Source organism: Panthera tigris, chromosome D3 (assembly GCF_018350195.1).
Source record: "Panthera tigris isolate Pti1 chromosome D3, P.tigris_Pti1_mat1.1, whole genome shotgun sequence".
NCBI lineage: Eukaryota > Metazoa > Chordata > Mammalia > Carnivora > Felidae > Panthera > Panthera tigris.
In genome coordinates, this window is record NC_056671.1 from 69,195,423 (window position 1) to 69,222,920 (window position 27,498).

At 49.9% G+C, this 27,498-nt stretch overlaps 1 protein-coding gene across 3 annotated transcripts in view; it reads right to left on the minus strand.

The window, feature by feature from the left end:
- MYO5B (myosin VB) overlaps window positions 1–27,498 on the minus strand; it is a 338,275-nt gene that overhangs the window by 60,563 nt on the left and 250,214 nt on the right. For all 3 annotated transcript variants that reach the window (XM_042961933.1, XM_042961932.1, XM_042961931.1), the window contains 5 exons: window positions 23,356–23,442; window positions 10,543–10,654; window positions 6,253–6,464; window positions 4,250–4,406; window positions 2,160–2,399 (listed from right to left, as the gene is read on the minus strand). In XM_042961933.1, coding sequence (XP_042817867.1) covers window positions 2,160–2,399; window positions 4,250–4,406; window positions 6,253–6,464; window positions 10,543–10,654; window positions 23,356–23,442 — 808 coding nt within the window. The remainder of the gene's footprint in view (window positions 1–2,159; window positions 2,400–4,249; window positions 4,407–6,252; window positions 6,465–10,542; window positions 10,655–23,355; window positions 23,443–27,498) is intronic.

Below are 27,498 nucleotides of genomic sequence, written 5' to 3' on the forward strand. Positions count from 1 at the left end.
TCACATCAGGAACATAAACATCCAGGACAATAGCTTCTTCTTGAGAAGACTGGTCTTTGCAAGAGCAGAGAAGCAGGGACATTTTACTACCGTCAAAACAATACTTCTGGGCTGCTGTTTGGGGTAGGTGGTTTAAGTATAAAATGGCTCATTTTCTTGCCCTATTGGGGTCTTGTGAAGCTTAAAAAACGCCCAGCCTAGAATAGATGCAATACAAGGGAGTGACCTCCAGGGCAGTGCCTGGTGACTCCAACTCGGATTCTCTCTCAACACTGCACAAACACACTGTGGCATTCTTTGTGTTCTTCTCCCTCCCTTTCCCCTGTCCTTTCTCAGGAAGTGATTGAAACCCTCCAGGCCACTGCAGGAGCCTGCTCCTATGGTCATCTTACTACCCTGCATGAGGCAAACTAACTGTGAGCCTGCTTTCAACTCTGGGAACCTATGTTAGCAAGGACAATACACAGGGAAGGGCTAACAGTTTAGTGATATTTGTGGTTAAGAAAACTAGCATCATCCTTATTATGGCTGTGGGATCAGACAGATCGGGCTGGAACGCTGGTTCTAGAACTTTCTAATTCTGTGACCTCAGCAAGGTACTTGATGTCCCTGATCCACAATTTCCTCATCTGTAAAATGACTTCACAAAGTTGCTATAGGATCAAATGAGAGTGAACATAAAACACTGATCACAGGGCGTGGCATGTGGGAGTGCATAGGAAATCATCAGGGTAGTGGAGGCTGTTGGCCACGCTACCTTAATATTGTTCCCTTGCAATACAGCATCCATGTGTGTCAAAGTCATCCTCTGCTTACCAAGCCTAACGAAGCACCAGAAACCGTCAAGCACCAAGTAAAGTTCCAAAGAGGAGAATGAAGAAGATTGGCCACTGGAGCCACCAAAAAAGTGGGTGTATGGGAGTGTGTGCACGCGTGCCTGCCTCATCTTTCCGACCTGGTGGGGGGTGTCGAGCATCCTGGGCTTGTTTCGGATTCCCTGCAGTGCCCTGCACAATACCCCACACACCCATAGAGACCTGACCAATGACTTGTGACTTGTGGGACTGGTTGAGAAGGTGGTTAGGGTAGGAAAAGGAAAAAGCATAAATACAATAGTGGTAACCATTTCCTGGGCTCCCTAGTGCATACCAGATCCTTTGTGCATGTTCACTCACTCTTCTTCCAGCCCTAGAAGCCCCATTTTATGGATAAGAAAACTGAGGCGTGGAGGGATCAGGTCACTTGGTTTCTAAGCAGCAGAGTTGAATGTGAACAGGATTCTTTTGGATTCCAAAGCATGTGTTTTTCCCACCACACAACGCAACAGAGGCCAAAGAGCAAAGTGGTAAAGAACATGGGCTCCAGAGCTAGAGCAGTGGGGTTCAAATCATGGCCTTCCAAGGTCACCTGTGTGACCTTCACCTGTCAAGAATGGAGGATGATGCTATTCACCTTATGGGGCTGTTGTGAGGGTTAAACAAGTTCATACAAAGCACGAGGACAGAGCCTCGCAGGCAGCAAAACCTCCCCATCAACATCGGCTAAGATGACTACCCCAGGCTGCCTCTACAAAGGCAGGAGACCATGATTTTGACTACTGTAGTAACAAATTACCATAAAGTTACCAATACAAATCTATTACCTTATGGTTCTGGAGGTCAGAAGCCTAAAAGGGGTCAGAGCAGGGCTGTGTTCCTCCTGGAGGCTCCAGTGGGGAATCCATGTTACTGCCTTTTCTAGTTCCTGGAGGCTGCCTGCATCCTGGGCTCATGGCCCTGCCTCACTCCAACCTCTGTCACCACATCCTTTCTGAATCTGACCCTCTTGCCTCCCTCTTGCGAGGACCCTTGTGAATATGCTGGGCCCACTCAAATAATCCAGGCTTGTCTCCCCATCCCAAGACCCTTAATTACATCTGCAAAGTCCCATTTGCCGTGTGAGGTCCCATATTCACAGGCCCTGGGAATTAGGATGCAAACATCTTTGGGGGCACTATTCTGTCTGCCATAGTCAGTAGACGTTCCTGCCGAGTGATCTTCTCGGGATGTCTGTGCTCCCTCAGGTCTCTGACACAAGCAGTTCCCTGAGGATTTCTCTCAAAGGCCCCCCTGGTGCCTCCCACAGCCCCCAACCCCTGGCAGGGAGCTCCTGATGCTGACCTGGTCATCAATCTTCCGCTGCAGCTGGACCACCTTGTTCTCCATGCCCACGTTGAGACGTTTCAGGTGCTCTGCTGAGCGGGCCTCGATCTTGAGGGCCTTCAGCTCCTGCTTGGCCTTAAGCATGCGGAAGGCACACTGGATGACGATGGCCGCGCCCCGCAGCCGCTGAAAGCGCCTACGTGCCACCCAACCCCGCACGTGCTTCTGGAGGATGGTGGCCTTGTGCTCCATGAGGACCTGGTGGGGACAAGCACACATCTGGTGGGTTTGCACTGCAGGACAGGAATGAGGGACACTCACACACTGCCTGGAGGAAGGGAGAGCCAAGGCTGGCCTAGTTTTAGGAGATGCAGAGAGGACATGCCTAACAAAGTTTTGGTGGCCATTTGTTTCATGAACAAGTTTTAACTAAGTTCTGCAGCAGCCTATCTACCTGCAGAGAGGCAGCTGTTAAACTCTTGTTTTTAGTAGTTTGTTTTACTTTGTTTTATTGGTTAGGGAACCACAGCATAAAAACCTCCCAAGTTGGAGGGACCTGAAGATAAACCCTGCTGGCATCTTCCCACTCAACAGATTCAGCTCCCCTCCCTGGTGATGGGGAGCCCGGGGATGAGATTCTCTAGTCAGAGTCCATGATGAGCCAATGACTTATAGGTACAAATATGGCTTGTAATTCACTTTCCTTTTTCTATCAAGTTACCAACCACTCAGAAAACGAGATCCTCAATGTGTCTACCCTAATGCCTTGCAAAAGAAGTATTTGTGGGATAAATGAATAAATGAGCAAATATGCCCAGTATCACAGCTCTAAGATAGAGCTGGGTTCAAGCCTAGTGCCTCCCAAAGTCATGTGCCCCTTCCCTGAGGACATCACACAGATGTCACTGATCTCCCAGGAACGTTCACACAATGACCTCCCACTGACTTGGGTTTCCCCATCTTACATCACTCAGTGCCACCCTGGTGTCTGATCACATTTGATTTTTCACGGTCACTTCAGTGTTTTATTAGAAAATCAGACCTTCTCCGACCATAAAAGAGAAAAATGTTCTCTTTATGAAAAAAGAATATTTTAGACCTTTCCTTCCAATCTGTCCTTCATCCTAGCTTTGGGCTTCAGCTGTATCGGAGTGATATGTTGGAATGGCTGTGTCCTGACTCAAGGCTACTGGGTAACTCAGCTTCGCTGGAATAATGGCCTGGCAGGGAGGTCGGGGTCCCACTGCCCTGACCTTACCTTGCTGGGCTTCAGAGTCCTAACCCACTAAATGAAGCGGTGAGACCTGATGATACCTCATATGGCCCTCTGCTCTCAAGTCTGAGCGAGCCCAAGACAGGTCACCAGGCTCTGCCACTGGCTGACCAAGTGCCCTTGGGTAGGGGACAGCGTCCCCGAGCATCTCAGCTGTCAAAGGAGCATGACGACACGCACCCATCCAACCTATGATGGTTACTCTCACGTGTGGACTTGCCAGGCCTCACGGTGCCCAGATTAAACACTGCTTCTGGTGCATCTGAGGGCGTTTCGACAGATGAGCATCTGAATGAGTGGACTGTCCTCCCTGCAATGTGGGAGGGCATCATCCCTAAGGGCTCAAAGAGAACAAAAGGCAGAGGGAAGGGGAATTCGCCCCCTTCCTCCTGCCTCACTGCTTGAGTTAGGACATCATTTTCTCCTGCACTGGGACTGGGATTTACACTGTTGGCTCCTCTGGTTCTTAGGCCTTCAGACGTGGACTGATTTACACCCCTGGCTTTCCTGGGCCTCCAGCTTATAGATGGTAGATTATGGGACTTCCCAGCATCCATAACCATGTGGACAATTTCCTGAGAGTCCCCATATTTGTATACACACACGCGCGTTCCGTTTCTCTGGAAGACTCTAATATACTATACTTTGTGGGACTTTGAAAGGACTCAGTGGGAGCAAAGGTGTCAAATCACTTAGAAGAACGTTAGGAGCACACCCACAATGTTCGTGGTGGTGACAATCCATTTGCTGCTGCTTTGACTCCCAGTCTGCAGCCCCTGAGTCCCCGGGGCAGGGCTGGCGGGGGGGGGGGGGGGGGGGGGGAGTGGCTACACACCTGCTGGTACATTCTCCGCACGAACATGCCCCGAGTGAAGGCCTGGATAGTGATGGTGGCCCTGTGGACCCTCTGGTAGGCCAGGCGGGCCCTCCGCATGCGGTACTGCTTCTGGAGCATGATGGCTGCTCGCGTCCTCCGCAGATGCTCGGCCAGCCTGGGGAGGGAGAGCGCAGGCGGGCCCTGCTGACGAAGGCCTGGGAGCCGTGTGTGAACGCAAGCCATGTGCTTGGACGCCCCAGGCTGAGCCCATGTTGATCACGCTCACAGAACACAGCAACACCACGGGTACCTGGAGCTCAGGCCCTGAATGGCAGCATGAGCATCTTCCATGTTGTCTAAGAGGTCTTCCCAAAAGTTTAAAGCTCAGTCTGAGCCTCCCAAGCCCTGCTCACTCCCCCTCCCGTGAACCCCTCACACCAACCTGGGCAGTCCCCACTGACACCACGTTTACACTTCTGTTGGTCTCCGGTACCTCACTCAGCTTGGAGATGCCAACAGCCAGCTCTCAATCATGCCCCCCATATCTAGCAAGGGCCAGGCCTGTAGGTGCTCAGTATATATTTGCTGAATGAATAAAACCTTCACAGGCCTGCACCCTATCTCCCTGCTCTTTCCGTCTGGGACACACGACACATGGACATCTCTACTTTCCTGTTTCGCTTCTCCATTCCCCACCACACCACCCAAGTAAGACAAAGTTAGTCTGACACTTCTTACCCTTCAGGGCTTTGTTTGATGCCAGGTGCATAGTAAGTGTTCAGAAACTCAGAATATTAAAAGTTAGAAAGGCTCTCAGAAGTCCTCTAGCAGAGCCTGGGAGGCGGAGGGAACTTCCCCACCAGCCCCACCCCGCGTGCTGAAGGGAGTCTGGTTCGACAGTCTAACTCTTTGTAGGTACTTTCTCCCTATGTGGGCCCTGCATGTCTCCCGGGGCACGAACTCCCACAGGGAGAACACAGGCCAACTCTGCTTTAGGTTCTCCCTGTCCTCTGGGTAAGACAGAGTTGCACACACAGGGGCACTCAGCAATGACTTGGCTTACGGGCACAGACTGCTGACAATTACTTAGCGTTGGTGCTACTGACAACTTTCTATTTCTATAGCTTTTGTTCCAGAGATCATCTCTCGGTGATTCAGAGGTGATCAGTGGCATTCGTCATCTCCGGTTAAGCCCGGGGAAACAGCCTACAGCAAGGATGTGAAGGCCAGCATGAGCAATCTCGAACTTTCGGATACAAAGGATGCCTGATCTGGCTTGTAACTCAGGGGCTTTTTTTTCCTTTTAATGTTCCAGCAGAAGTGACTGAACAGCCACTTGTCAAAGTTTGACTTCCAAATGCAAGACTTCATGGAATAAGGAAATCCCTACATCGTGAGCTCGTGGATCTAGAACGAGGGGTGGGTCTCGCAGGAGGCCGTGTCCCACGTGCCCTCTCGGTGGAGAGGCTCACACTGCTTTGGTGCCTTATCGACCCAATGAGACCAGGTGGGAGGGAAAGTAGTTTGGGCTGCATGGTGCTGGGCTGCTCTGCCCCTGCATAGCCACCTGTGGCTAAAGTCATACCCTCATACTGGCTCCATGCAATGAATCTACCTAAGGACCTTCCAGGATCTTTCCAGCTCTCATTCCCAAACTCCCGGGAGAATTGGAAAATGGTGCTGTAAAATAAAGAAGCTTAGTGGAAGGGGTGAAGGCTGAATTGGTCTTTTTTTCTAAAAGAAGATTACTTTGGGATTTAGGCAAAGGGAAAATAGTGGTTTTGTGGCACACAGGGCCCATCCTAGATTAGTACTGGTGGGATGGGGACAGACTGGGAGAACCAGGAGACTTGGAGCTAGACTTACTCCCTCAGGTGAGAAGGGCGCAGGAGACACGTACCCAGTTCCTGAGAGAAAGCTGGGTGCAGAAAGAACCACTCTAATCAGGCTGAGGGAGGCCAACCAACCAAGCCCCCCTCCCCCGCGACCTGACACACCAGATGTGCCCCAGTTTGGCTCACCTGCGGGCCAGGAGCCCTCGGCAATACCGCTGCAGAGTTAAGGTAGTAGCCTTCAGCCTGCGGTATTTCACCTTCTGCAGCCAGCCCCGGACAGTTTTCTGGATCATGATCGTGGCTGCCCGGAACTTGTCAGCCCGAAGCTTCTCCAGGTAAGCCACCTGGCCTGCCCGGAAAAAGATCTTGGTGCGGCCAAACTGGAACTTGTCGGGATCCTTTACAAAGCAGGGAGGGGAGCATCAGTGAGGTAACATACCCTACCATCCAGTTCTTCCATGCAGCATTCCCTGGTCAGAGCTTGGATACCCCTGCTCCTGAGACACACCCCAACTCTCAGCATTCACTGAACAGACACTAAGTCCCTACTATTAGACATGGGGTTATGGTGTCCAGGCCACAGCACTGAACAAGATGCCTGCCGTCAGGCAACTGACATCATGGTGAGAGGAGAAAGGCAAGCAAACCAAGGCAAGGTTTTCAGGCAATGAAGATTCTGAAGACAGTAAAACTTGGGATTTAAGCGTGGGATGGGGATGCTTAAATAGGGTAAATCTAGGAAGGCGTTTTTATGGAGGGGGTATTTGAACAAAAACCTAAATAAACTAAAGGAGGCATCCCCAGGAGAAGAGTAGAACAGATGCAAATGTCCTGTGGTAGCAAAAGCTGGGTATGTTTGAGGAACAGGAAAGTCAAGGAGGGTCAAGTGTGGGGGCAGAAAGAACAAATCACCAAAGGCCCCGCAGGCCACAGTACACAACTGGGATGGGAAGCCCCTGGTGGTGCTCTGAGCAAGGAAATGACCCGCTCAGGTCATTTTACAAAGATTATCCTCCAATGGCCACACCATTGTATGCATAATTTCAGATTGCATATAGCTCTCCAAAGAAATTTTATTTGACTTCAGACTAGGTTTTGAGATTTGACACATAATTACTGTCTTAAGTGTATCTAATTAGGCTAATGTTAATTACCTTTCCCTGTGCTCACCCCTGTGGCTAAGGAAAGACGACCCAGCAGTGTGCTTACAGACAAGCTGGGGTAGAGCACTTCATAGTTAACCCGCTGCAACTGAGTGTTCTTCGTAGATAAACTCCTATCTAATTTTGTTCATCGGCACGAAGACCATAAGGAAGAAGTAATGAGCCAAGGTCTAAGAAAAACACACACATGATAGAATGTCTCAGGTTGACAAACGGCTCTGAAATAATGCTGAATCACCACGTTTTACGGGTTCCTCACACAGGCAAGATGGAACTGCCTAAGCTGGGACACAGCGTCCAGCTGGACAGTTGCCGACTGTCCCCGTTCACAGCCAGGCCGAAGGCGAAGCTGGGAGAGGTTAGGTCTGGGCCTGGTCCTCAACCCTGCCTCTGTTCAGGGCCATGTGCCCAGTGGGCCCTCAGCACACGCTGGGAGGGATGGGCTGGATGAGGGGAGAAGCCCCCAGGCAGCTGAGGCCCTGCCTTCATCACTGCCCTACTGGCCAGGGCTCCCTCTCAGTGAAGAGGGGCTAGGGAGCAAAAGGTGGGCGGCTCAGCCCTCTCAGTCCAGAAAGAAGCCTGGCAGCTCAGGCTTCAGCAGAGCCAGGGCCTGGGGGTGTCTGCTGCATCCCAGGAACCAGAGCACATACGCTTGTTTCCTCTTCTGGAAAAACCACCAGGAAGGGTATGACTTGGTCTGCAAAGCCACTGTTTTCACAAGGATACTTCTGAAGGTCCCACCTGCTGTAGCCAGTCACCACTAGCCTGATGGCCACTCTCTCCTCAGCCCACGTGTCTGGGGCACGTCCCCTACCTCAGACCTGCTTTCTCTAACCCTCGGAACTTGCTGACGACACCGTTCACATACCAATCAGGGGTAATCTTCTGAGAGCTCCTCTAAGAATCGTAGACTGAGGGGGCAGAACAGAATCTCAGCAATCCACCCCAAGCCACTCCTTTTACCTCACGGATGCCAAGACCAAAGCCTGGCATGCAGGGACTCCCTCTAGGTCTCACTGGAGACATCGAGAGGCAGGACTCCCAGGCCAGCGGTCTCTCACTGCACCACGCCCCCTCTGCAACACCATCTCCTCTCCGCACACCGTGCACACATATTTCCTCACGCTCCCTGGACTCCCAGCGGACACTTGCTAATATCCTGCTCCCCTGTCACGATCAAGGCTCAGGTCTCTATAATCTGATTCCCTCTGGTGAGGTCTATAATCACACCAGGTACTAGCAGTCCTGGAGGGCAGGGCGCATGTGTTATGCTCTTTTATAAGGCTCACGGTGAGCGACCATTCTAGGTTAGAGTACATAGAAAGGATGCAATACACACTGGTGGGATTAAAGAATAAACAAACTCCAGTAGGGGATGAAGGGCATTCCTAAATCCCTGTAGGAGGAGACAATCACTCATGAACCACCTCATGAAGCTGGCCCCAGCCTCCCTCCCATTAAACTCCCAGCTATTCAGCACCTGTTGCCTGGCCCACATGCCACCGGCTTCTCTCCTCGTCACTGTGTTCTAAAATGCACTGGCACTTGCTTGGTGCTGGCAGGTGCCCTTCTAGGCTAACATGCAGCTTCACCCTAGGTAGCACTGGTGACTAGAAGATGAGGCCCCCCAAAAGGGGAGGGAAACAGGAAATACAATGTCCCCAGATAAGTCTTGAAGCACTGATCCCTATTCTTTCTGCAGAAAGGTTAATTATGCACAGTGACATTAGTCAATGAGACTGGCTCAATGGGCACTGTGATTCAGAGTGGCTGGGGGGTGTTGAGCCGGTCCACCTGTAACACCTTGGGGAACTTTGATCGGCTTTCTATACTTCAGTTTCCTCATCTACAAAATGAGAAGGAGGCTTGCATCCCTCTAAGGCACCATGCGAGGACTAGAAGAGGGATGTGAAGGGTTAAAGTGACTCCTAAGTGCTTCATAACCGTGAGCTATTAGTGGCAGGTGACAGTCATGACTGCCCCTCCCCCCATCCCCCCCCCTCCCCCCCAAGCTGGGAACCCACGCAGCCACCTGCACAAACTCAGAGCTCCTGTAAGAACCAGTCATGGTGCCAGGGACACAACAACGGGATCCCTAACATTTCAGTGTTCATAGTCCGGTGAAATGACAAACTCTCAACTGCAAGACAAGGGGGTAGGTAAATGCAATAATGGAAGACAGAAACGGAGTGCTGGTGGCCAAAAGAGGACGGGGGTCGCTAACTCCTTCTGGGAGATCAGAACAGGCTTTGCAGACCAGAAAGCATTTTAAGAGCCCAGTCAGGAAGGAGGGTGGAACCTAGGCAGACAAGGGGAAGAGGAAGAAAGTCTTTCAAGCAAAGGAAACAGCACACATTCATACAATTTTCGTTAGGGAATACACTTAGTTCGTTCCAAATGCTCCAGCTGTGATCGGCTCACTGCTTATAAGCAGGGGCTGGGCATTAACACAAAGACTGTCCCCTGCAGTAAAGGATACATGTGTCTGCAACACAGGACACCATGCACCAGGCTTCTGGTCAACGGCAGGCTATTTATTAGTGGCTTACTTTTAGGAAGTCTGAAGTTCTATGTGAATTTTTTTTTTTTTTAATGTGTGTGTGTGTGGTGGGGGTGGGGGGTGATGCCCTTTACACCTACAATGTGTAAGAGTGAACTGTATTTAAAATTGAAAATTTTTTGATCTAGTTCTCTCCATGACGTTACCTTTCGAAAGGGAAGATGTTTGATGTAATCTAACCCTTTATCAAGACCATTTTTACCATGTCCTCCTAGAATCCCTGAATTCTGTGGAGCTAATATCTAGGATACACCCCTCACAAAGGGCCCCAAAGTAGCTCCAGTCTCAAGGCTCAGGTTTGAGTTCAGGTTGTGTCAATTACATCTGTTGCCTTATTTAAAACAAGCCTTTAGGGGAAGGCCGGAGGCCAGCTGTGCAAGAAGAAGATAGGAAAAGTGCACCTATTTTCCCAAATGCTGACTTCCAAGCTGTGCCTGGGCTAGGTCAGAGCCCCTGGGCAGGTGTGCGGTGTGGGCAGATAATATGGAGCCTCAGGCTTTGGAGAAGCCAGAGCCACAGGCCAGTGGTGGCTTCATCACAAAATGTACAAACATTTTTACTTTTTACACGTGCCGAGACGTGAAAAAAGTCCGCTATATACGTGAAGGGACTTCTCTTTTAAAGTCGCTGATGTTGGAAAATGGATGAGCATGTCAAACAGTTTTAATAAGAAAGATGAAAGACCACAAGGGCTGATCACTCCCCCAATTCCCAAGGCATTCCGGGTAAGCCTCCAGGGGTGCACCAGCTCACCTTGATGAGGCTTTCCAGGACAGATCTGCAGATGGCCTTTTTGTCTGTGTTGGCGAGCTCTCTCTTCTTGACCAGCACCCGATACCGGTTGAAGAAGTCGTGGTAGGCCCACCTGGAGGGAAAGTAGGTGCGTCAGGTGGCATGGCCTGCCTCCCAGCCACAGAAGGGCCGCAGCCATCTCAGTGCCCCATAGGGTCGCTAGTCCCGGCATAAAGCTGTTCTCAGAGCAGTAAAAAACCATTCCTGGACCTACTGTCTTCCTCCAATGTGAGAATTTCAGTATGTGGCTGACTTATACAGTCATGAGTGGAAGAGGGAAAAGGAGGGTTTGGAGGTCTCTCTGGGAGGACTGACCAGAGGCTGGACCACTCACAGGGTTTCTGCCCAAGCACGGAGCTCCCCTTGGCTGCTAGAGGAGGAACCTTGCCTGGGACACAGCTTGGTTTTAAATGTTGGCTTTCTTTCATAAAGTTAGTACTTCTCGTTGAAAACTTTAAGTTTATTTGTTTTGAAAGAGACACAGCATGAGTGGGGGAGAGGGGAGAGAGGGAGACAGAGAATCCCAAGCAGGCTCCACAATCAGTGTAAAGCCCGACACAAGGCTCGAACCATAAAACTGTGAGATCATGACCTGAGCTGAAACCAAGAAGCGGAAGCTTGACTGAGCCACCCAGGCACCCCATTTACATGCAGAAAATATACATCAGCAAATAAAAGTTGGCCTTATCCTAACCCCCAGTGACACTACCACTCACACATTTTGGTATACGTTAGAAGAAATCTTTTAACTTTGACGTTTGTTTTTGAGAGAGAATACGAGCAGAGGAGCAGAGAGAGGGTGACACAGAATCCGAAGGCTCCAGGCTCCGATCTGTCAGCACAGAGCCCGACATGGGGCTTGAACCCACGAACCACGAGATCATGACCTAAGCTGAAGCTAGGTGCTTAACCGACTGAGCCACCCAGGTGCCCCAGAACCATCTTCCTGCCCAAAGCAGACCTCACCTATCATTTGTTTCATTAGAGTAATGTGAGCCCACCATGAGGTATTCAGCAACTCCCAATTAAAAACAAAAGCAAAAAACCCAGAGCACTCACAATCCCGCCACCTTTTCAGTAATTGTGCTTTGGTTTGTTCTGGAAGGGAATCTTTCAGAAGGCCTCAAGTCTGTCTCTCGGCCTCTGAGGAGATCTCTACTTAAATCTTCCTTCACACAGATGTTCACTCTGACCCTCCTCGCTCCTTCCCTGTTTCCAGCTCACAACCTCCTCATATCACACATTGTTTCTACACAGTTCTACTCTAAGGAGACAGAATTTCCCATCTGAATCCCTCTGCAAGTGAGCTCGGCCATCCGTCCCCATTGGTTCTGTGTCCTCGGCAGAGGCATCCGTCAGCGGCATCAGGGGCTGCCATACAGGCCCTGTCCGCAGGAACACACGCAGTCCTCGTCGCCTGTTTGGAAATCATTTAGGTGCTGCCTCCAGATTGTGCATCTGAGGCCTGGCTGAGTGACTGTCCAGTGAACTCATTCATCTCATTCTCATCTATTACTTGGGGTGGGGGCGCCTAGGTAGCTTGGTTGGCTGAGCATCTGACTCAATTTCAGCTCAGGCCATGATCTCACGGGTTCTTGAGATCGAGCCCCATATTGGGCTCCGTGCTGACGTGGACCCTACTTGGGATTTTTGCTCTCCTCCCTCCCTCCCCAGGGCATGCATGCGTGCTCCCTCTCTCATAATAAATCAACATTAAAAGATATTTACCAAATAAAAATTTTTCAAGAAGTATTATTGAGGAGTAAATGGATTGTACCCCTTTCTCCTGAAGCACATTTGCCTTTAAATGGGGTCCTCCAGAAGTTTCATGAGAAGAACGGAGCGCAGTGGAATATTAGGAACTCCCGCTGGGTGGTGAGCAGGGCACGCTTGGCAGTCTGGTCCTTTTGGAGCTCCTCCTTGCGCTCCACAACCATCCGCCAGCGTGGGCCTCCTTCGGATCCCCCTCTCCCTCCCAGGCCATGGTCCTCAGCACCCTGGGAGGCAAAGGGAAATGGAGACCAAGCTCCCTGCCTCTCCACCACGTCCGTCACCTTCCTTGGTTCGGTGGCAGGTGTCTAACAAAGCTACGGGTATCAGAGAGGGTGTCAGCCTAAGAGCAAGTAACAAAAAGCATTCTCCCCTTTATATTTTTTACAGTGTAAAAATGCTGTTTAGAAGTTCTGCTTTTTATAACTTTTATTGAGATAACTGACATACCATAAAATTTTTAAGTGGACAATAGATTTTAGTATATTTGCAGAGTTGTGCAACCATACCCAATATGGAGTTCCAGAACGTCTTCATAGTCTCCTGCAAAGCTCCCATTCCCATTATCATTCCCCCCCCTTCCTTCGGTGGGAGAGCAGAGAGGTGCTAGGAGCCCGAGACCTCTTGTAGGTCTGGGGAAAGGTTCCTGCTGCCCTTATGCCCTTCACTGACTGAGCTCAAGTTGTTTCCTGCCCCTCCAGCTGCAGAGGGGCTGTGAACCAAGCCCACCGACTCCCAGGCCATCTCAAACAGGCAGTTTTTATTTTGGAGAGAGAGCACAAGCAGGGGAGGGGCAGAGAGAGCAGGACAGAGGATCTGAAGCAGGCTCCGTGCCGACAGCAGTGAGCCCGATGTGGGGCTTGAATTCACGAACCGCTAGATCATGACCTAAGCTGAAATCAGACGCTCAATGGTCTGAGCCACCCAGGAGCCCCTAGAACAGGTGGCTTTAAACATGGAAACATGTAAGGCTATCTATCTAGCTAAATACTGCTTCAATTATTCCAGTCATGTACCATAAACGTCAAGAAAACTTCTGAGGTCTGACCGATCTCAATTCTGGAGGCCTAGGACCAGAGCTGGAGCTGATAAGCCACAAATCAGATGTGCGTTTTTGACACATGCAAATGTTACCGGACTTCTGAGCTCTTTCTGCCCCAACCCCCAAGTTTTAAAAACAGGCCTCACTCTCTGATACTTCCATGTTGGGCAAGATGCAAACAGAATGATGTACACACAGAAAAAGGGCTTTGTGAAGTCTTAAGTCGTCTTCTTCCTCTGCCCGCCCATCAACATGTGCCTCGTCACGCATCTGTTCCTGTCCACAGGGAGATGTGGGCTCTCCTTTGAAGCCAACTCAGCACCTTGTGTGTGACTTTCTGCGGGCACCTCCCCCATCCTGCAATACAGTTATTTGTGTACTCACTCGTCTTCTCTCTCCCTACGAGTTTGCAATTTCTCTGGGGGAATAATCAGAGCAGCATTTAGCTAGGCTAAAAACCTCAAGCGGTTCTAATTTGAAGATCTCTTAACTGCTGACAGTTCCATAACTCAGGGAGGTTACAGGCTCAAGGAAATGACAAGATGGTAGGCAGATGTGACTGCAAAGACACCAAGGCCAGTACGGAACGAGCTGGGAGTACAGAAGCCAAGAAGCCTGCTCTGACACGGACGGGATGTGACCTTAGGCAAGTCACATCCTGGATTCATCCCACATGGATGTCTCCAAACTGGAGAGGACATCAAGTGCCTTGCAAAGTACCTCCCACACTTTGGTGGCCAAGGAGTTCATGCACGTGGACTGCTTAGAAAGCTTCCCAAAAATCTAAGGTCTCTCCCTTCCCACCTAATGCTCTCCCCCTTTTCTTACAAAGGCTTCACTGGATACTGGCACCGGGGTGACACTGATGGGGGAGGAGTGTGCCTGCAGCAGACAGACCATCCGCTGAGAAGGGCTTGGGCAGGTACTCCCTCATGAGCTACCAAAGCGGAACGTGGCCACCATGGGGTCTGGGCACATACAAGTGTCCTTCAGCCAAGGACCCAGAATCAATTGTGGATTCCCTTTTCCGTGCAACTCTGCGCTCTTAAAGTCTTTGCATGAAAGGCTCCCTCACTTGTAGAAGGAAAACTTTCCAAGCGAAGCTAAACAGAATACGTGATTAGTTTTCCAAAAGTAGCGTTTCTTAACAGAACTTCCTGATTTGGTAGGAACATCTGGATGGAGGTTTTTTGTGGTCATGTAAAAATTAGGAAGACCCTCTACAGGACCACAGGGTGTCCAGGATTTCCACTTGAGGTACTCTACCACCATGGAATCTCCCTCCCTCAGCGTTTTCACGGAGATGTGGGATACAGAGCTTTATGCCTTCTCCACAAGATAGTTTTTATACATATGTTAGCTTCTCTGCTAGACTCTGGACACCCTTGGCTGGGTAAGGATACATTTTTAAACTTCTTTGCACCTTTCACGGTATCTTCATACACACTTACATTTTAAAAGAATAAGTATTTTCCTGACCAATAAAATGGTTGGAATCCCAACATTAAATCTTTTCTCTTTACTAGCATTTCTCCCAAAGGGCACTATTGGCTTTGGGGCAGGACAATCCTTTTGGGCTCAAATGGACACAAAACATCTTCAGACCATCACCTGCTGCTCCATTTGCTGAAATATGCAAAAATGTTCCCTTTTACAAAATCTTTATTCTAGAACATACTTCTGGTCTAGAAGACCACCATCTTGAGAACCATCCCTGCCTACCATCTGCCTGTACAGTGTGAGTCCACTGCTTCCATTCCTGCTCTTTCTGCCCTCTTCAGGTGGCCCTGGACAGGTCCTCCCCCACTCACAGCATGGCTGTGTGGCTCATGGGTCTGGATGTACCCTTTAAGCCAATCCCGAGCCCGGCTGCTCTTCCATTTCACATTATTGCTGGTAGAAGAGCTTCCATCCTTAGTCTATTACCAGGCCCCAATAGTGGCCTCAACCCTGGGTTAAACAGAGTCATAGTGGCCTCAGGGACAGAAGTCACATTCATCCCAGCTCTCCCCGGATTTGGACTCACAGGCAAGGGGCCTGGCTGAATGTCCTGGACATCAAGGACATCCCCTGTGTGTCCCTGGCCTGCTAGGGAGATGTGTAGATCTGGGAAAGTAGTCACAACTGGGGGTGTGATTGCTCCTGGTAAGAAAGGGGAGATCAGAGGCAGAGGCGAGGCTGGACAGACACTTCCTGGTAACTAGCTCCAAGGCTCAAGACAGCACACGGTAAACACAACTGCTGTGAATGGCAGAGCAAACACAGTAGGGCAATGTTTTGGTTGCCTGAGTTCTCGTCTAGATACTAGATTCAACCATCTACATGTGGGACATTCTAGAGAACATGTCTCCTTGTGAAGCCCTCCACGGATGAATGTGAACAGATGGAGCGGATCCGTCAAAGTGGAAGCACTTTGCACTTCCCTTCTCTTGGATAGATTCCCTCAAGCAAGCCTGGCTGGATTAGACCAACTCTAAGAGTCCCTCCAAGACCACCAGGGTAGGAGGCTCTCTGTCACACGCTCTCTCCAACAGCAGGCCACCAGAAAGAACCCCGGAAGATGGCATGTCAGGTTACCATAGGGCGAAAATGGGGAACCTATTTGCAAGTCTAATCTGACAAACATCTAGCATCTAGAAAATATAAAGGACTCCTACAGCACCAAAGAGACAAACGACCCAATTAAAACATGGGCAAAAAATCTGAACGCATTTCTCCAAAGAGGATATACAAATGGCCAATAAGCACGTGAAAAGACGTTCAACATCAGTAATCATCAGGGAAATACAATCAAAATCATAGTGGGATACCACCTGACACCCCCTAGGATGGCCATAGTAAAACAAACAATAAGTGTTGGCAAGAATGCATAGAAACAGGAAGCCACATCCATTGCTGGTGGAAGTGTAAAATGGTGCAACCACTGTGGAAAATGGTCTGGCAGCTCCTCAACAGGGTAAACCGAGTTGCCATGTGAGCCAGCAATCCCACTCCTAAGTATATAATCAAGAGAAATAAATATATACGTTCACATAAAAATACATACGTGGATGTTCACAACAGTATTATTCACACTTGCCAAGCAGCAGGAATAACCCAAATGTCCATTGACCGATGAGTGGATAAAACATAGGGTATCCTTACGATATGACAGTATTAGGCAACATAGAAGAATAAAGTTCTGGTACATGTTAAAACCTGGATAACACAAAAGGCCACTTATATGCTTCCATTTGTATGAAATGTCCACAGTAGGCAAATTTATAGAAAGGAAAAGTAAGTGGTCGCCAGAGCTAGGAGGAGGGGGAGGAGGGGGAAGAGGTAGTGACCACCAGTGGGAACAGGGTTTCTCCCTGGGGTGAGAAAACATCCACAATTAGTAGTGACAGTTGTACAATTCTGGGAATATAATGAAAACCACTGAAGGATTTTTTTTTCTTGTACATAAATTACATCTCAATTTTAAAAAGTCAACGTGATGAACAAATGAGATGAGGTTTGTTGGGGGGGGCGCTTTGTAAAGTAATACATAACACATGGCATTTGTCATCATTTCAGCACAGGTATTCGTGGAAGGCTCTGAGTGCCAAAGTAGCAGGGTGTTCACCCCCCACTCATACCACCGACAGCCTGGATTTGCTTTCCCCTTATCCCCACCCTCTGTCCTGGGCCTCCCAGGGGAACACAGGCCGAGACTTAATTCTTCCCCTTTGGCTCTGAGCTGCAGCCAAGATACAAAATGAGGAATGGAAAATGTATTTGGTCCCAGCACTGCCCAGATACAACCCAGCATCCGCAGCTGACCAGTGACCAACACTTGCCTCCAAGGGAGAGTTTCGAGGCAGAGAGCATTCACAAACAAGCTTCCCTGTGGCTGTGATGTGCAGTCCCGGTTGAGAACCATGTGACAGATTGTGTGTGGTCCAAGGAAGGGAGCACAGCTCTCAGGCAAAAGCACCAGAATTAAAGGCTACAAGATCTTGGGACGAAGAACTGTTTCAGTCTGAAATAAGTTCGTTCTTAGTGGGCTTTAAAATTTTTGTTTTGAGAGAGAGCACACGCATGCACGCACATGCGTGTGTAAGCAAGGGAGGGGCAGAGAATCTCAAGCAGGCTCCAAACCCAGCGTGGAGCCTGACATGGGGTTCCATCTCCCCACCCTGGGATCATGACCTGAGCCGAAATCAAGAGTTAGACGCTTAACCGACTGAGCCCTTGGTGGGACTTTTAACAGCAAGGCAGGTAACCACGTGGCTGTGTAATCGTGATTAAATGGAAAGGTGAACAAAGCAACTTCTCCAGACTCCGCCTACTTCCAAGGTCCTGTGCGGTTTCATCCACACGGGGCTGAGGGGACAGAGGCTGGCAAGTGAAGTCTTCTCAGAAAGCATCAGTGAGTTCTTCTAAGGTGAACAGGAAATGAATGGAAGACTTAGGAGTTATGTTTTTTAAATATAAACATTGTGTATTCAAGTACCCTCCCCCCTCCAACACACATGTTGTGGTTAAATGGAACTTGCTTCACAAATCCCGTGGGACACACCACTGCTCTAAACCCCACAGAGGGAGCCAGAGGACGGCACAGGAGCCCGGGGATGGTGGCCAAGCCTCTCGTCCAGACAGGGCATTTATCACAGTGCTTTGTGTATGTAACAGACATATTTCTTTGCCACGGCAGTACATTTCAAATTGAATGATGTATTTTAAGTCAGACTCCCAGAGAGCCATAATTCTCAGAGATAAAAATAGACAAGTATACTAGTGCCCGAGGGTGGGGTGAGGGCGCCCCAGAGAGCCGCCACTGGCCTGCCAACTTGGTGTCCAGGCTCGCGGGGCTTTGGGGGCATAGGACACGTGTTTGTTTCAGAATAGGGCCAAGCGTCCTATGCCCAGGGCATCAGTAGGAAAGGGCTGCCCTCTGCATGGGCTCCCAGGGAAGTGCCCTCTGGGCATTTTATCACGAGTCCCTGTGACCCTGGGCCATGCACAGTCTTCCTCTTTGGCATTTTCCTCTCTGCAAAGTGGCATGTGCCCTTTGGCCATTGAAGTTGGAGACACACAGGAAAACGTTCTAAGTCCTAACTCCCCTCATCAAAGAAGGCAGGGAAGTTTCCTGCGGAAAACAGCTGGGCAAAGTTCTGGTCACCTGATGAGCTAAACCAAGTGAAATCACTTTGCTGTGTTGAGTCTTAACACCAAGGAGGTGAGTTCTTTTGGGGATGACTCCCAATCCACTCAGGTCCCTCTGGGCTCAGGAAGGACTCCCCAGGTCAAGGTAACAACATGACTGCTCAGCTCTACATTCTGAGGTAACACACGCGAGTCCCTGGTACTTCCTTCAAAAGCGTGCCCCTTCATGGGCACGCATGAGCAGTAACACCTCACTTGATCCCCAGACACAGCAGATGCACCTCTCTCCTGGATGAAGCAGGAAGGGAGGTTTTTTGTTTTTTGTTTTGTTTTTTTTTTTTTAAGCCCTGAGGTCACTCCAAATGGTTGCCATGATTGGCAGGGGCAGAACAGGGAGGCAAGGGGCGGAGTCAGGAGACTGCAGGTGTGGTAGCTTTGCCCCACAGCCCTCTCCCCAGCCCAAACCACTGCTCCCCCCCCACCCTGGGCCCTATGGCTGGGGAAAGGGGATTCAGATCTAAATGGAGTAGATGCATGATTCAGCTCTACCTCAACACTAACAAAAGTGCCATAAAACTACGGTGCCTCTTTCCAAAAGGTAATATTTCAAATGGCAGTTCGGGGAGGGAATCCTCTGAGCCTTCAGCAAAATCTGCTAAGACAGCAAAGGTAAGGCAGCATTCTGGATCTAAGCCCAAATGTTTACATCACAGCGTTAAGTAACATTTTTTGTGATACCGGAAAATCCCAGTCTTTCCTTCCTTCCCTAAGCTTTCCACAATACTTGCAATTATGGAAAGGTACAGATGCCCCTTGCGATCACCTCCTAGAAAGAGGTGTGGATCCATTAGAGAGGCAGGGAAAGACACCCATCAGCTGCCCCCTAAGAGGCAAGTCTGCGGGCATCTCAACTTCGAGGCAACTCTGATTGCAGCCAGGTGGAACGAACAGCAGGAGAAGCCGTTTTCCATATGGGTCTCAAGACTTGGAGGCAATGTGCTCTCTCAGCTGCCAAGAAAGAGGTTGTCTGGATGAGGAGAAAAGCCTGGCTGGCATGCTAAGAATGCAAGATTGAACAGGAAGAACGGATTGAGGACTGACGGGCAGAGAAAGCCTCTTCCCTGATCACTGCGCAGGGGACATTATCGTCCCTTCCGTGCCTGGACACCGCCCTGCTTCCAGGCTGGCAGGATTCTCCCACTCTCCCCACCAACCCCCCCCCCCCCCCCAGTGCAAAGCCTCCTCACCCTTCAAGGCCCACCTCAAACCTCACCTCCTCCACAAAGCCACATTTCTTCTCCAACTTGCACCTAATTCTATGTTGCTGTTTTAGGTTTTTATCACTTCTCCCAGACCGTGAGCTCCTGACAGGCAGAGGCCGGGACTTAGATCCTTAATCCCCTCCCAGCCATTGGCACAGAGCTAGATGCTCAACAGGGGATAGGACACAGAACAGGTGGCCAGATTAACAAGGAAGGGTGGCATGAAGGCAAGAAAACATTTTCTACAGCAGCTCATGTGAGACCACGGGAGTCAAGTCCTCTCCCCACTTCCTCTTCCACCTCCTAGAACAGATGATTCTGTGCTTCGGCAGCAAAATCGGGAGTGTGGGTGGCACACCCTGTCGCTCTGATTTCCCAGCGAGGCTGCAAGCAAGTACGGCGGGTGAATCTGAGGTGGCAGAGACGCGCGGGACCTGTGCCTGGAGCGCTGTCTAGAGCTAACCACATCAGACCCAGACTTGTAGCTTCTCCTTGACGTTCTCCAAGAAGAGAGGTCCACGCCCCCCGCAGAGCACTTGTTCTGATAGCAAACAACTCGCTGTGAGAAAGTTCTTAGCAAAAACACGTGGCTCCTTACATACAGAGACAGATCCCCCTAGTCCCACTTGCCCTACAATAGCTCATTTTCACACGCTTCCCTGGTTCCGTCTCCCCGGGCTTGGCAAGGTCCCAAACGTTCACGCCTCCCAGACAAGCTCACCATCAGTAGCACCGTCATGTTATAGACAAAGATGAGCACCTGGGCTTCTGGGTTCACCTGGAGGGCTCTGTGCTGCACAGCACAGGTGTGGCCGTGAGGACCCATGATCCCTAAGTTTCTTGTACAAGGACCCTCAACAGTTTAACAGGGGACAACTCAGCTCCAGTTTTGACAGACTTCAGATAATTCTTGGACTGACCTTTTCAATTCCTTAAAGGACTTTGCAATGATCTTTTGAGGTGACCAGATGCTTCAGGGTTTCACAAAGACAAAGCTAAATATTTCTGGTACAGGCCTGTTTTACCCAGATAATTGCACCCATGAGCATGTAGTTTCTTACTCATATCTAAATGAGTGATAAACATGTTATTAAATGCTTAAGTGCCCAGCACTGTGTGGAGGACTTTAGAGGCATTATGTCATTCATTACACATGTCTATGATGTAACTACTTAGTGATCCGGGAACGCAGGCTCAGAGATTAATTTCCTCGCTTGAGGTTACCTAGCCGAGGAGCATGGGAGCAGACAATGGAAGCCAGGCCTGACTCCACCAAGGCCAAGGCTTCAACCACCAGCCTCCTCTGGCTATGGCCCAGGGTTCAATTCTACAATCTGGACTTCTATTTACAAGCTGGAGCAGGCAGGGTGCAGTTTTATGCCAAGCCTCAGGTCTGGGCCCAGCCCCCGGCAGGCAGGCATAGAACCCTACTCTACTCTTCACTCCTGTTGAACCAGTTTGGATGGCAACACTCTAACGTGAGCAGGAAGATGCTTGGCAATCACCACATAGCCAGGCAGAGGAAGGGGTGTGTCTAATCTTCATTCAACCACAGCAAATGGCGACCCTGAGCGAGCTCACTTCTTTCTGCGAGCCTCCTCAGCAAAAGTGCCTTTTAAATCATGACGCACCTGGGTCTATATATAAAGCTCAAGTAAGGTCAGACTGTAATATCCTTTCTACCACAAATTGCCATTTTCCATCCCTGGTTATTTCATTAAATAAACAAGATGCTGGTCATGACCCGTCATACTGATTTCCTGAGCCACTAGTGGGCTGTGAAGCAGTTCTGAGAAACACTGAGGGCAGCAGACTAAAGACTTTTGGGGAGTCCAATGGAGTAGGAGTGGGGCCTGGCTGCCTGGGGAGCCTGCTTTGAAAAGCCATGGCCGGGCAGCTCCTTCAGGTCCTTGCCACATTCCTAAGTTGTAGGAACCATGTGCTTAGGGCAGCCATTGTATGTGGATCCAACTGGCTAGACTACAGTTCCTTGAACTCGAGACTGAACTACTACGCCGGTGGCTTGAGCCCCATTCTCTCAATCAAAAGACTGATGCTGGGCACTGCAGGGCAGACACAGCCTGCACCTGAGAAGGGCAAGCAGGGCTCACCTCATTGATCATGGAGTTGCCAGCAGTTCGCGCTCAGCCCCTGGGGCTGAAAAAGGAGATGGAACCCCAGGGTCCTCCCAGTCTTTCTTCTAAGCAGAAGAGATGTGGGTCAAAGAAAATACTAACAGGCTTCTGCCCTGGCCAGAGTAGACCGCTCTGAACAATGCTCGAACCTGCTGGGTTTGGAAAAGCTGCCTGGAGGTTGCAGATTAGTGACAGTTCCTTGTACTTTCCGGGTCAAATGCAAACTCCTAATTTCACCACTAACTTGATTCCCGGGTCTAACTTTTGGGAACTGCTCACGGTCAAGTTGCTTCTTGGTATATAACACTGCTGCATACGAAGTGGTTCCTTAACTGTAGTGGCCAAGGGCTGGCTGGAGACGGCAGGGAGGAGGGGAGGCCTGGAGACATGTCCTCCTCCCATTTCCGGCTTCCTCTGTCTCCCTCCACCGCCTGGCACATATGGAACTTCTTTGGACAGGGGGTCCCTGTGGAAACCACCACGGGCTCTGGGATGCTACACTGGTAGCATCCCTGCCCAGCTCAGCTCCAAGTCACGGCAGGAGATATCTGGCCTCGGTGACACTGGGACACAGTATGACCCCATGAAAGCTAGCTGGCCACCATCCACACCCCACTCCTACTGCAGGCAAGCATCTAGGAAGGATCCAGTCTTGACGGAGCTTCGAGAGACACTAGGTGGCTCACTTATTCACAATGCAAATTAGATCTTGATAGTGTTTTTTTAAATTGAAAATTATACCCTCCATCATAGATTTGACTCTATTTTAAAAGGTAAAGGCATCCATTGACAAATGGATGGACAAAATATGTCCTATACATACAGTGGAGTGCTATTCAGCCATAAAAAGGGAGGAAATTCTGACACATCTACCGAGGTGAACCTTAAAGACATTAGACTAAGTGAGATGAGCCAGTCAACCACCGCTGTAGGACTCCACTTATGAAGACAGAGACTCATCAAAAACAGAGACAAAGTTGAGTGGTGGCTGCCAGCCGCTGGGGGGTGGAGCAAATGGGGACAGAGTTTCAGTTTTGCAAGATGAAAACATTTCTGGAGATGGCTGCATAAAGAGGAATGTACGTACTTACCACCACTGAACTATACGTTTCAAAATGATGAGGACAATAAACAGTGCTTTTTATCACAATAAGAACCAAAAAGTAAAGGGAACAGAAATCCCCTTTGCAACTCTAGCTAGCTCAATGCCCAGACCAACGCCAGCCTTAAACGTGAAAAGCTGCCCAAGAGGACACTGCTGTTGACTTCCATACTTCTCAGGCCAAAATGATATTCTTCTGTCAGTATCCTGCTTGGACCCTCAGTGTTTGGGAACATTACAGAGGATCAGTCTCTGGCTGACAGCACATAAACAGGTTTCCTAGGGCACCAAACTCTGGCTGCCCCACCAGGACATGGCTGGTGGGCACATTACCTGGATGGGTAGCCGGCTGCACTGATTCGGATGGTCTCCAACACCCCACACGCTCTGAGCTGCTGCACTGCTCTCTTTGGGTCAAAGCTGCAAAACAGTAAGACATTCCATAAATGGCCATGCTGGCAAAGAAATGGAACAGGAGAGAGGGAAAGATGACTTCTTCCTGCACCGGGAGACAGACCATCATGCACTTTAATCTCAAGGTCAGGGGTGAAGCACAGACTAAAAGACACTGACTGGCAGGTGCATGAATGATTTCAGTACCTAAGTTCTATGCAAGTTCTTGTTCTTACCTGGGATACATCTCTTCTTTGCATACCTGAATTCTGTGTACCCTCCAAGACCCATTCCTGCCTCCTCTCTAAGCCTTCCCTTATTATTTCCATCCATGGGGGCACCTGTGTTCATTCAAAAGCCAAATCATAGACACTTGCCACCACAAGCAGTATTTGGCTCAGGAGTTAAAAGGGGAAGTTTCAGGCCAGGCAGACCTGGATGTGAATTGTGACATGTCCCTGACAAGTTGCATGTGTAATTTGGAGAAAGCAACGTCACCTCAATATCCTCACCTATAAAATGGGGATAATAATAGTATCCCTTCTTCAGGGTTAGTGTGAAGATTAAACATAAAGACCCATGAAAGTGGTTAGACCACCACCTGGCACAACTTTAGGACACAGGCATCGCTAGCTGCTCTCATGACAGCTGCCTCATTACGAAAAAGAAATCTATATTCCCATCTGTCTTCAGAGATGCGAGCCACATCTTCAACAGCTCATATGCCTGTACAATGCTGTTTAACACTGAAAAACCAGTATTTATTCCAACACCTAAGTTGAGCAGGATGTTGTAGAATCGGCAGTCAGACGCGGTCTGGGTGAAGAGTGTCCACACCGGAGGAGAGCTGTACAGAAGCAGCGTACAAAGCAGCATGTGATAACCATAGTAAAAGTGCTGGAAGAGTCCAGGGGGAAAGTGGTCAGCGTCAGCTGAGGTCATCAGGGCATCTTCATGGGGGAAGTACTAAGCTGAACTGGAATTAATCCCCACTTGTAGTTTGCTAAGACCCTTGTCCCACTCTGTGAGGAGGGATGGGAAGTAAATGCTCCCTTTCTTTCTGGCTGTTCCTCAGCTCAGCTAGAGCCAAGGGCCATGCGTCTTGCTCTCCTTCCACTCTGGGAAGTGGGTGGGCAGGGCTGAGGCCCAGCTCCCGGGATCACACTGGCTTTAGCACACACCTTGGCCAAGCTGTTGGGCAACCTGTCTGCCCTGGCAGAGAAACAGGAAGCATCTTCATCTCTAGGACCCCGGGGGACTTCCTCGTGCTACTCTTGTCTGCCACCTCCAGATAAGCCTGGGTGTTCTCTTCCCAGAAGCTTCTGGAGCTCTGCAGGATGGATCAGGGCTGGAATCTGCCACACCCAGATTCAGAGCTCTCCACGGGAGACTTCTTCCCTCAGATCTATTTGTATGAACCGCTCAGGTCCTAGCGCTGGCTGGTCTCTTACACCAAGAACCCACAAGTCTATTGAGGTAGGCGGCCTGGGTCAGCAGGCACCTTCTGAGTGACTGAAGACCGTGAGCCGACCTGGAGTCCAGGAACTCTGTGTTCCAGGTCAGCCCTGGGGCTCGGTGTCTGGGAGTCACCCACAGCCTCCTCCTGCCTCCCCTCAAAATCTGCCCAAGTCCTGCCACTTTTGACAGCCAGCTCCTCCATAAAGTCTGCCTGATTCCTCCAGCCCCAAGGTGCCCCTGGCACTTGAGTATGTACCGGACAAATGGGCATTCGAGTCTGCACAGTCCTGAACAACAAGACTGTTACTTTGCAGGAGTTAATTTCTTTTTTTTTTTTTTTTTTTTAAAGTCGGCAAAAAGCTCCTCTGTGGAAGAGCTTATAGGATGAAAGAAAACAAAAGGAAACCTAAGTGCAGAGCCTTTCACTAGGTTATCCCCTTTGTAGTTTGTCTCAGGTGTCACCAGGATGCACCACAGTTCCGGGACCCAAGAAAAACCTTAACCAACACGGGGCGGTAGTGAGGAGTCTAAGCAGCAACATGGGCTCTGCTGTTTACAGGTCTGCTTCTCTCGTCTGCCGGGTGGCCGGCTGGGCCGAGTTATGAAAGCACGGTGGATGGGCTTGAGCCTTGGGGAAGGTGTTCTGTGGGCTGCAGACCTCTGCCTCTGCACCCCTGATCTCCAGGCCAGAGTCTGCTTCCCTCTGCAGTGTGTGGGGGGATGGGCAGCACACGTAGCAAGCACCGGTGACCGCTCGTCCTTTGTGGCCATGGTGGGTAGACAAAGGTCTTCCCACTTCCCTCCAGAGCTGGCACCATTCTCTTCCCCACGGGATGGGGAAAAAGAGCAAGGGCAAACCAGAAAACCTGGTACGGGCCGCCAACAGCTAGTGCCCGTCCAGGCAATACACAATCTCTCTGTAGCTTTGCCTCACTTCTCCAACAGAAGTGGAGGATACCTGTCCCACTGTCATTCACTGGTTTGTTGCAATGACTAAGCGACAGAAAAGAACAACCCTATTAAAAGGAAACAAGCAGACACTATACCAAAAAGATTCTGCCATCCTCTTTCCTTGTTCACATGCCCCAGCCTTCTGTATTTTATCTCATCTCTTCAAGAGTAAAGAAGGCTCACTGTCAATGGCATCCCTTCACGAGCCTTGCTACCTGTGTTACGAGGTGACGGTGAGTGGAAAATCAGCCCTCCCACCTAGTAAATTTTGGAGGACCACAGTGAGGACAAGAGACACTTAACTCCGGACTGCAAAATCACCAAAGAAATATAGGGTCAAACCTGCTGAAATGCAGGGTTATACTTTCTCCTCCCAATGAACGTGCAGGTTCAGCAGAACCGGAAGCTTAGAACCCAGCTCCCCCTCAGCAGTCATGCGCCACTACTGATTTTTGCACAGACCGCCAGCTCCCACCCATTCTTCAGGCTCTGCAGTGTGCTGAGTCATACCTGAGGACCCCGGGACGCTCAGGAATGTCCACTGCTGAGAGCAGGGCACCGGCCCGCAGGAAACTGGCCAGCTCCTCCCACCAGTGACCCCAGATTTATCACACTCCCCCGGGCCACCTCCTCCCTGGGCACTTAACCACCTTCTCGCTTCTCTGCTCCTGTAGCACTTCCACACTGATCTGTGACTGGCAGTTCCTGAAGGATGAGGGGCAGGTCTGTCATTTCACTTGTCCTAGCCCAGTGTCCAGTGAATAGTGGGTATGATGAATGTTTTTTTTAATAAAAGAAACAGCAGAGGAAAAAAGACTTTTCTACAAGAGATGCTATCAAAAGCATTTAGTCTAGGACAGCCGTCCTCCACTGGGTTGTCATTTTGTCCTCCAAGAAACACCTGGCAACATCTTAAAGCATTTTTAGTTGTCACAATGATGGGGATGCTGCTAGCATACTACAATGCATAAGACAGCCCCCCATAACAGGGCATTACCTGGCCCAAAATGTCAAGGGTCCTAAGGTTGAGAAAGCAGTTGGAGGCGATGGGAGGAGGCCTACAGAACTCTCCTTCTAGAAGAATGTCAGTAACATCGTATATTTATTTTAGACGATGTTATAGGTTCTACTCATCAAAATTTGTTATACTTCTCACAAATAATCTACATTATCTCCTTGAATTTTTTCATCAGGATGATCATTTTAAACCACAATTAGCAGGTGAGGCCAACAGTACAGGGCTAGCTCCTGGAGCAGCCAAACAATTCAGTTTGAATCTAGAATCCAAGTGCTCTGACCTGGTTCAGTATTCTCCCCACTTTATTACAAGGATGATTTCAGTCCTGAAGGCAACGGAAGGTCTTAGAAACATGGGCCATTAGGACTAGACACTTTATTCTGAAAGCCCCCAGCATCTCCTCTCATCTGAGGGGAGGCCCAGCAAGGGAATACAGCACATGGCAGGCCCCAGGTCGCAGCTGGTTGAGGGCAGAGCTGGTACCCAACCCTCGACTCTCTCTGGGGGCCCTGCACACCGCTCCTGCCCTTTACACATAATCAAAGTCTTCCACGCTTGCTGCCTTTCTAATAGCCTCTCTTCTCCTGGAGTCAGCTGGTACACAGATGCCACAAGGGGGGAATTCCTAACCACTTCTTGGAAATGTGGAGGAAAGG